We start from the raw sequence: 11,164 nt of genomic DNA, 5'->3' as shown, positions 1-11,164 counted from the left end.
TTTAAATGCACAATTCAATCAGTAGGAGCAGAGTGGTGGGAATTCTGCAGAGCTGGCAGCCAAAATCATTCCTCCTGCCATGAGTATCAGTGAATCCTATATAATAAAAGCTTAACATGCTAAGTGTCCGGTCGTCCATTCAACCAATCAAGGCGTAATATGCTAATGATATACTAAGGCTGCTCAACCGCTCGCTATGACATGCACTGATCACCAGGGGACAGACGCTCTGACTGGTAGGTTAGTTTGCTGCTGGGGTCTGGCCGATCATGACTGAGCTAGATGGGCCAGGCACGCCCTGGAGCCCTCCTGCTGCCCCTTCCCCTGCTGGCCTAGCCCCCAATGAGCCCCCATCAGGGTGGGCTGGCAGGACCCCACATGTGCACAAATTCATGCACCGGGCCTCTAGTCTATTAATAATAAAACATCTGTTGTTTCTGCACATTGCTAAAGTAAATTCTTTCTGGGTACTCTACCCAATGCTCATAAATTAGGTTTTCCACTCTGGCTGGTGGGAGCATTACCAATTCCCAGGCCTGTGTGTGTCTCAAGGAATATTCTATTCTATTCAGATGGTTCTTTCCCTGCCTCAGAGGGTAGTTTCCTCACTGCCCAGTACTTAATTGAAGTGTCAAGAGAACCCTCTGTAATCAGGGGGGCTGTGTGTGTGTGTGTGTGTGTGTGTGTGTGTGTGGCTCTAGACTCCCATCTGCACCTCCCCGACTCTGGGAGACAACCAGGATGGATCTGCTGAGTTCCCTGTCCCTGCAGCCTGAAAATGCTCTCTAAGCATTACGTTGGATGCTCACAGTTATTTCCCCTCCCTCTCTCTCGGGGATCACCGTCCTGTGCTGCTGATTTCCAATATCCAAAACTATTATTACATATGTTTTATCTAGTTTTTGGTCATGTCAGGGAGAAGCTCCACATCTCCCTATAAAACAGCATGAGCTTTGGGACAGGTATTTGTTTCACTTGTGATCCAGCCCCCTGATATTCTGACTCCTTTGCAGCTTCAACCCAAGTTGGAATCAGAAAGCTGTTCCAGAGAGCTGAGCTGGACAGAATTCATATAAATAGCCCATTATCAGGGTGCTAGTTGTTAGATGCAAGGTTCTTTAGAAATGTTACATTTCACTGATGTGGCTGTATCATAAACTCACTTGTTCATTCATTCAACAAACATTTCTTAAGGGTCTACTAAGAGCCAGGCTAAGTGCTGGTGTGAACACCATAGCTATGGACCTTCCTGACTAGTAGAAGGCCAATGAGTAAATAAATTGATAAGGACATTTCAGATGGTGGTGAAAGCTGAGCGAGGTGAAGTAGATGCATGGACCACACATACCCTTGAGTACTAAAACCTAACCCAAATAGCTACATGCCTGGATGGACTCCCTCCACCTTCCTGCACCACATGAGCTCCTTAGCAAGAAGGGCTCTGAGGAAATAAAACAGGGCAGAGAGATGGAGAGTGGCGGCAGGGTGGGTGGTCAGAGATGCTAAGGTCGGAGATGACAAGATTTTACATCTGTTGCAGTTGAAGAGGCAGAGCTCTCCATGTAGAGGGAACAACAAATGCAAAAGCCCTACTTGGTATCTCTTTTTCCTCCCTGGCATGTGCACACACACACACACACACACACATTTGTAAACATCTCTCATTCCTACATTTCCAAGCTCCGAAAGATGATTTTTCTTTAGGAACTCAAGTGGAGTTCAACAGGACCAGGCTGCCAAGGGATCAATGTCCCAGTCTCAGCTCCTCTGAGCTCAAATCTCACATCTGCTTCCCAAGGTCATTGTGAAGATGCGCTATAGTCTCTGAATTTATCTTGTCCATTGTGGAGCATGAGCATGAGTGCTTTAGTATTCAATAATATAAAAATGCCTACTTAAAATGTTCACCTAGGGAGGAGCTACTAGTAGATAGTGAGTATTCTTTTATTTGTTTCAAAATTAGAAAAATTGCTTCCATCGTAGCAAAAGGTAATCAATCATTCCACCTACATTTTGGTTCCTATAGGTTTTCAGTATAGTGTAAGAATCAAGAGTACAGGCCTGCCCTGGCTGGAGTGGCTCAGTTGGTTGAGTATCGTCCACTGCACCAAAAAGTTGCCAGTTTGATTCCTGGTCAGGGCACATTCCCAGGTTGCAAGCTCGATCCCTGGTGGGGGTGCATGCAGGAGGTAGCCAATTGGTGTTTCTCTTACACTGATGTTTCTCTGTTTCTCTCTCTTTCTCTTTCTTTCTCTCTCTCTCTCTCTCTTTCTCTCTCGCTCTCTCTCTCTCTCCTTCTCTCACTTTCTTTTCCTCTCTCTCTAAAATCAATAAAAACATACACTTTTTTTAAAAAAAGAGTACAGGCCTGGTTATAAATGCTGACTCTGACACATACCTACTGTGTGACCTTGAGCGGATCACTACCCTCTCTGAGGACAAACAGGACCTGCCTCCTAGGGTGTCTAAGAGGATTAAGTGGGATAATGCATTCAAAGGCTCCACATAGTCCCCGGCACTCCCGAAGTTCTCACTGACTGGTGGCCACGCTCCTGCCTGCAAAGGGAACGCTCATTCTTCAGCTGCTGAGAAAACTCTTCCACTCTGATGTTTCAGCTAAAAATAGCATTTCATGCTCGTCATGTGACCAAGAGGCTCCTCCGGCTCTTCTCTTGCCATCATTCAGTCTGGATGGCTAGTTGGATGACTACAAAGTGAGGAAGACAGAGCCTGCACGGAATGCCCAGCCCTCTCCCAGTGCCTGAGAAGGGATGCTAGTGACGCACAGGCGCTGTGCTTCCTTGGGTTGGATGGGGCAGTCGCTGTGGATGTGGGCGTGGACGCACAGGCAAAGCCAGGCAGCCTGGCACTGTTTGCTTACAGGCCCCAGAGCAGCAGATGTGAGAGCCTGGAGCAGCAGACATATTTGCACAGCCAGTCTCCACAACAACAGGAAAGTTAACAGGCAAGACATTCCTTAAGCTGGGAGGAAAATCTTCTGCCCCCACCCTGCGCTTCCAGGTGAGGAAAACGTTTAACACTGAGCAGTGAGCAGTCCTCAAAGGCCGAAGCTTTAGTAGAAAAGCCAACAAGAAGATACGGGGCCAAAACACACAAATAGTCTGAACAATCACCCAGCTATAATTTTTCCCTGCAGGTAATGTGACTAACGCCTACGCATTGTTTAGTTGGAGGAACCAAGGCCGAAGGTCACAGTTGCTGGCTGAGGATGGTAAGAGGACAGGCATGCCAGGGCATCATTATCACACAGTGACAGGGTGGGCCTTTCATGGAAGACAGGAAACAACCATGCAGGGAAATCTGCGGACAGAGAGCGAATCTCCTAACTGAAAAGACCAAAGACCTCTACCAATGATCCTGCCTCAGGGCCCAGAATTCCCATATTGCCCACTCCCTCAGATAAGTCACCAGTGACCTCAGTCCCAAGGTCATCCATCATTCCTGGGAAGTTAACACAGTGAACTATCAGCAGCCCTTAAGCCATCACTCGGATCTGTTTCTGGAAAGTTCCTTTCAGCCCACAGGACCTTGAAGGACTGAGACACAGGACAGACAAGTTTTGTTGGAGAAAAGAATTGGCAGATGGTGCACATGTGGCCCAGAGGGCAGGCCCAGTGGGAGCAGCAATAAGGACGCTGGGTGCTGGGAGAAGTCAGGGGGAGGAAGCCCTCCCAGCAGGAGGGGAGGGAAAGGTTGAGAGCATAATGAAGAGCAGCTTCAGGTTTGGCCTGGAATCTGCCTTTTTCCTTTAGGCCTAAAACTTCCCCTGTCCCAACAATGCCATAGGAACAACTGCTCATTTTGTCTTCCTGCTCAGTAGACACCATGGCACCAAGTGCAACCTATCTCAGCAAGATGCATGGAGCCCCCAATTTTAGAAGGACCCTTATAACAGGAACCACTGTAGTTTTCTTTGTTCAAAATTGCAAAGAAAAATGTCCAGGACCAGATAGATCGCACATCAATTCTATCTCCAGAAATACACACCAAACGCTCAAAGTAGGTGCCAACGTGGGCCTTGGTGGGGATTTGTCCTCTTCCATCACTGCTGTCATCCAGGGGCCCCACTGTGTTTCAACAGGTGTAAAATGAACATATAACAGTCTTCCAGTATTGTTTTCCCTGGCTCCTAACTGGTTTCTACTTCCAGTCTCCACACAGAAAGCCTGGGTGATCCTTCTAAAATATAAGTCAGATCATATTCAAAACCCTCTAATGGATTCCTGCTTGCCTAAGAATGAAATCCAAAGCTTATGTTGTGGCTTACAGAGCCGTGTGCTATGGCTCTGATGATCTCATCTCCTTCCCCCGTCCCAGCTTCTCCTGCTCTCTAAGCTCCACCTAACTGGCATCTTGAGTCCTTCTCCAAAATCCCAAGTGATTAGGGCGACCATCTAATTTAGTGACCAAACCAAGCCACTGTTGACAGCAAAAGGGGCATTATCAATCATTGTGCTGCGACCAGAAACCAGGACTGTCCCAAGCATATCTGGGCACATGGTCACTCTACCTGAACTGTTGCTCTCGTTGCAGCCCTCTGATCATACCAAATGCGCCTGAGGCTGAGAAATACATTTGTAAATGCATTCCCATTCTACTAGGAATGAAAATACTACAAATTGGGATGCTTCTTACAATTGGCACAGGTATTTAATATCAGGCTTCCTTCTCCCCCAAACCTGTTATTAATTTAATAGTACATCTTATGGTCAATGACATCTTACAATCAAGGATACAGAGTAATTTGGTTTTTTATGTGGTATGACATAAAGGAGAATTCAATGATCAGAGAGTAGAAATGCCCTCCTGCCAAGCATTTATTTCCATCAGAAAATAACAAGTAAGTAACCTGGTGTTAAGCACTGGTTTCTTGTAAGCTAGTTTGGTTTGAATTGTTTGCCGAAGACTGGGTTCTGAGTCAATATAAGGCCCGAGTCCAGATCAAGGAATAGAGTGAATTTACTGAGGTCACTCTGTCCCATGGAAACCTAGTTGGGAACCCCCCAGCTTTACCCAGGGGACTACCCTCGGTGCCACCATGGCGTACCATCACACCCCTCTCCCCCATTGGAAATTGATAGAGGCAATAAGACAAGGAAACTGGTTTAGATCTGTTGGATTTAAAAGGCCAATAAGACATTAAAATGGAAGTGGGGCTGGAAGTATCATTTGAATGAGATGTATATGGGTCACACATAATTGGGAGAAAGTATTTTCCCTGTGTCCAATATAGCTACAGTTCAGATAAACCACCAGAGGTAGGAAATGACTATATGCAACCTTCCCCCGTCCCAGCTTCTCCTGCTCTCTAAGCTCCACCTAACTGGCATCTTGAGTCCTTCTCCAAAATCCCAAGTGATTAGGGCGACCATCTAATTTAGTGACCAAACCAAGCCACTGTTGACAGCAAAAGGGGCATTATTAATCGTTGTGCTGCAACCATAAACCAGGACTGTCCTAAGCATATCTGGGCACATGGTGACCCTACCTGAACTTATTGCTGTCATTGCAGCTCTGATCATACCAAATGCGCCTGAGGCTGAGACATACATTTGTAAATGCATTCCCGTTCTACTAGGAATGAAAATACTACAAATTGGGGTGCTTCTTACAATTGACACAGGTATTGAATATCAGGCTTCCTTCTCCCCCAAACCTGTTATTAATTTAATAGTACATCTTATGGTCAATGACATCTTACAATCAAGGATACAGAGTAATTTGGTTTTTTATGTGGTATGACATAAAGGAGAATTCAATGATCAGAGAGTAGAAATGCCCTCCTGCCAAGCATTTATTTCCATCAGAAAATAACAAGTAAGTAACCTGGTGTTAAGCACTGGTTTCTTGTAAGCTAGTTTGGTTTGAATTGTTTGCCGAAGACTGGGTTCTGAGTCAATATAAGGTCCGAGTCCAGATCAAGGAATGGAGTGAATTTACTGAGCACACTCTGTCCCATGGAAACCTAGTTGGGAACCCCCCAGCTTTACCCAGGGGACTACCCTCGGTGCCACCATGGCGTACCATCACACCCCTCTCCCCCATTGGAAATTGATAGAGGCAATAAGACAAGGAAACTGGTTTAGATCTGTTGGATTTAAAAGGCCAATAAGACATTAAAATGGAAGTGGGGCTGGAAGTATCATTTGAATGAGATGTATATGGGTCACACATAATTGGGAGAAAGTATTTTCCCTGTGTCCAATATAGCTACAGTTCAGATAAACCACCAGAGGTAGGAAATGACTATATGCAACTAACAAAGAAGTTTCTGGAGTGTAAATAGCTTTCAGACTAAGTGCCATACTGGATAGACTAGAGGTGGCTTAGTGTCTGCAGCCTTTTAGGAATATACTAGTAGAAGTTTGAATAAAAGCACCGTGATTGATTAGCCACAGCTGATATTGGCTCAGAAGTGGGGGATGACATGGAATTAAAGTATGATTATATTGGAAGTATTATAAAATGTTACTAAAGATGGGCTCTTTTAATAAAATAAACAACAGTAAAATAATATGCCAAATGAGAAAAAGAGTTGAAATCAACTTACTTGTTTTGTCCAATTGTCTCAAAATCTTTCACAACAATTCCAAGGGAAGATGAAAAGTCGAGTGGTATACCCCTCAAGTCAAACTCCAAAATCTGTCCACAGAAAGGTTACAAAAACAAAAAGGCTGTTAAAAGGATCAGGGAAGACAATGAAATGTGCCAACACTAAACGCTGGGTCATTATCTTCACCAATGGCAATCTTTCAAATTTCTAGTTAGATGGAAGTGATTAAATTATAAATTAAATTCTAAGCCTGGAGGCTGCTGAGGGCTGTAGGAAAGCAAACCAGACAGCCTCTAAGGACCCGGTGGTGACTCCTGGCTTCCCATTTACCAGGCTCTGTGTCCCTGGACACGTCACCAACCCCTACCTCATAGCCAGAGAACTGACAATGCCTACCACAATGTTGCAAGAATAAAATAAAATGTAGACGTGAAAATGTTTTCTTCAGTGGCTATTTTTAAATTACTTTCTCGTCCTAAACATAATATTATCAAAGAGATGAATGATCTAGAAAACATTTTCTAAAATGCATCAGCCCCTCATTCAATGTCCCACTGTGGCCAGTGCTATAGTCAGATGAGACTTTCATCTTAATGTAACAAATCGCTGTCTACTGACAAATGTAAAAAAAAAAAAAATCAACTCAGTACCACTGATGCCTTTGATTGATTGTATAATAAATGAATTAAATAAAGCAGTATCTACTGATGATTTAATTCTCCTTGTAATGGGTCTGGAATGGATGGAAAATTGTCTCATAGCTCATATTAGAACACACCCACTAATCCTAATGGGTTTGGGGTTGGCATTTCATTTGGTTCGGTTTCAGTTATAAAACTGCAATTAAGTTTACTTGAGCCCTGGCCAGTTTGGCTCAGTGGATAGAGCATCAGCCTCCGACTGAAGGGTCCCGGGTTCAATTCTGGTCAAGGGCATGTACCTCAGTCGCAGGCTCCATCCCAGACCCTGGTTGGGATACATGCAGGAGACAATCAATCGATATGTCTCTCACATCAATGTTTTTCTCTCTCTATCTTTCCCTCTCCCTTCCACTGTCTCTAAAAATCAATGGAAAAAATATCCTCGGGCAGGATTACCAACAAAAAAAGTTTGCTTGATAAATACTTTTGCAATATGAGGGGGGAAATGGGAGGGAAACAAAATGGGGTCAGATGGATGATGCCCTGCAGAGGACATACCTGCTCACATGATCATACACCTCTCTGCCATCGCCCATGTGGTCTGACCTTGAATATAAAGAGGCACACTAGCGCCCTAACCGGTTTGGCTCAGTGGATAGAGCGTCAGCCTGCGGACTGAAGGGTCCCAGGTTGGATTCCGGCCAAAGGCATGTACCTTGGTTGCGGGCACATCCCCAATAGGGGGCGTGCAGGAGGCAGCTGATCAATGTTTCTCTCTCATCAATGTTTCTGACTCTGTCCCTCTCCCTTCCTCTCTGTAAAAAATCAATAAAATATATATATATTTTTAAAAAAGGCACACTAGCATCACTCAGACCTGAAGCACTAAGTGCACGTGTACATGTACTTTTATTTATTTTATTCTTGGAACTCTGTGGGAGGGCTTTCCAGAAAGGCATTAAGAAGCTTCTTGCCTTCACCTCATTCAATGAGAAGGTTCGGTCTTTCTCATACAGAGATATTGAAACTAGCTGGGAGAGGAAGTCTTCACAGCCTCCGACTTAGTGAAAATATCAGAGACATTTATCACTGCACTTACCCAGGGAGGTGTGACTGGCTATTGGAAAAAACAATGGGGCTGACAATCAACTTTTCAAAAATTAGCCAGCATAGGAAAATCCTACTCAGTGGAAAGAATTACAATTTTCATATATCTATAAATGTATTAAATACAGGGGAGGGAGGAAATAAATTATATTATATCCCTTCAATACAATCTTACAGTCATTAAAAATGCTTTTGAATGAAATGATATAGGTATGTGCTTAGGATATAATAGTAAAAAAGTTGGATAAGAAACTGTACTTGCTTTATGAAGCTAATTTGCTAATTTTAAGACATCACGTTTTATCAAATATATTTAGTCAATAAACATTTATTGATACATCCCATATGTTAACAGTAGTTGCTTCTGGATAGTAGGACCAAAAGTACTATTTTTTTTGTTAATCCTCACCTGAGGATTAAAAAAATCCATTTCCTCCATTGATTTTTAGAGAGAGTGGGAGGGAAGGAGGGAGAGAGAGAGACATCTATGTGAGAGAGACACATTGATTGGTTGCCTCCCACATGCTCCCCAACTGGAGCTGGGAATCGAACCTGCAACCCAGACACGTGCCCTTGACCAGGAACCAATCCTGCGACCCTTCAGCTCACAGGCTGAGGCTCTACCACTGAGTCACACCAGCCAGGGCCCAAGGTAATTTTTTATACTCATCTGAAGTTTTCAAAATTTTTACGTTAAATACTGGTATATATTATTTTGTCAAAATAAGAACAGTAAATATCTTGACTCAGCCAGACACACAACGTATCATGTGATATACTCTTGATTAGTCACAGGCAGATATGTTTTTCATTATGGAGCGTTCCCTCTGGGACTCTGGAGATGGTCTAATACAGGGATGGGCAAACTTTTTGACTCGAGGGCCACAATGGGTTCTTAAACTGGACCGGAGGGCCAGAACAAAAGCATGGATGGAGTGTTTGTGTGAACTAATGTAAATTCAAAGTAAACATCATTACATAAAAGGGTTCGGTCTTTTTTTTTTTTTTAGTTTTATTCATTTCAAACGGGCCGGATCTGGCCCGCGGGCCGTAGTTTGCCCACGGTTGGTCTAATACCACCCCTTGCTCTACAGATGTGCCCGCATAGGCAACATGACTGGACCAAGGCTGCATAGCAAGCTCAAGGCTGCTCCAGGCTAGAACCCAGCCCTCATCACCGCACCGCTCACCACACCTCCACCGCACAGGACATGCCACTGTGTGCTGTCTCCTTGAACTGCTCTGCTGCCTCCTTGGCCACAACGGAGGTTTGGTCTGAAAGGGGTGAGGTGAAATGCAGAGATTCTCCTTCCAAAGGGAAGTGTCTACCTCTGACCAAAGATGGGGTCACCAGATGTAGCTTATCCATTGAAACAAAGTTAAAAAAAAAAAATTAAGTCACCTCATTCCAGACAGGGTTGAGTTCATTATCAATTTTCTTTGTCTTCTTTTTCTCATCTGCAAATAAAAAATAAGAGATACCAACAATTAGAAGTATTTATAGAGCAGGTACCATTCACTTGTTCATTCAAAGAACATTTCCCTGAAGGCCACAATGTGCCTGGCTATCCCTTTCATCTGTCTGAATCAAAGTTTTCCAAACCCAACAGCAGGTTTCAGTCTAAAACGTTTTCCCCATCCCCAGGTCTAGGGATGGGGGACTCAAAATCATGGAAATATGGAAATACCGCAATCCTCTGCCCCTCCCTCACCAGTTCCTGTAGGCCAAGATTACCCAGGGCCTCTGTCTCTCCAGCTTTTTGCAGAAAGAAACCAACACAGCTAACCTTTGGCATGCAGGTGTCCCCATTTTATAAACGAGGACAGGAGACTCAAAGGAGTGAAGAAGGGTGTCGGAGCGCACACGTGGCAGAGGTGCGCTGGCAGGACCCGGAGTTTCAGCTCTGAAGTCCATGCTGCCTCTGCGTGTGGTCAAGATCCTGACGGTTTAAAGATTAAGCTGGACTCCCTCCCACAGGCCTCAGCACAAGGTAATTCACAGGTAAACACTTTCCAGGACCCACAGAGAGTTGGGGGGCTGCTGCCTTTACTCCTGGTCCACCTTTTCTGAAGACACAAGGTTGTCTTTGTGTCGGAGGCTCGATAGCACACCTGCCTACCTGGTCGAGTCAACGTCAGTTCAGCTGGTGTGTAAGTTTTCTTGGAGCGAAGTCCCTAGAGCAGGGGCTCCTATTAGGCCCCTCTGTGCCCAGATACTTACCAAAATCAGAGCTAATGTTGCTCATCTGTTTTCAGAAAACAAACCAGCTTTTCCTCCTGTGTGTCACTTTTACCATCACACAAAACACAGCACTTCTGACACCGGATGTATGGAGCGGAGCCCCCCACCAAACAATTGTCTGCAATACCAGGTGGGTGTCCTACAATTTAACCCCGTTCTGACGCTATCTACCTGGAGAAAGCTCCAGAGCTCACAGGTTAAGGGCTCAGGCCCACAAGACGGCCGCCCCTCCCACTTCAGACACCAAAAGCAAGTCCAGGTTGTCACCTGTGCTTCCGACAGTTCACTTATAAACCACCCCCTCTTAGCCAGAGCGTCGCATAGAACTCAGCGAAACACTCATGTTACCAGTTTATTAAAGGCTATCATAAAGGATGCTGATACGCAGCCAGATGAGATACATACAGCAAGGTCTGAGAGGGTCCCAAGCTCTGTCCCCAGGGAGTTAGGGTGCATCACCCTCCCAGTACATGAATGTGCTCCCCTGCCTAGAAGAGTGGGGGGTGGGGCTGAAAATTCCAAGCTTCTCATTCCGGCCTGGTGTTTCTGGGACCAGCCTTCACCCAGGAGTCCCCCCAGAGTGGCCACGTGAGAACAAAT

General features: G+C 44.9%; 1 protein-coding gene across 1 annotated transcript in view; it reads right to left on the bottom strand.

The window, feature by feature from the left end:
• MYOF (myoferlin) overlaps window positions 1-11,164 on the bottom strand; it is a 144,265-nt gene that overhangs the window by 113,803 nt on the left and 19,298 nt on the right. Inside the window, exons 2-3 of the mRNA XM_006755111.2 lie at window positions 9,725-9,780; window positions 6,572-6,663 (exon numbers count right to left, since the gene is read on the bottom strand). Coding sequence (XP_006755174.1) covers window positions 6,572-6,663; window positions 9,725-9,780 — 148 coding nt within the window. The remainder of the gene's footprint in view (window positions 1-6,571; window positions 6,664-9,724; window positions 9,781-11,164) is intronic.

Source organism: Myotis davidii, unplaced genomic scaffold (genome assembly GCF_000327345.1).
Source record: "Myotis davidii unplaced genomic scaffold, ASM32734v1 scaffold271, whole genome shotgun sequence".
NCBI classification, from domain to species: Eukaryota; Metazoa; Chordata; class Mammalia; order Chiroptera; family Vespertilionidae; genus Myotis; species Myotis davidii.
This window is presented reverse-complemented; position numbering and strand designations above follow the sequence as displayed.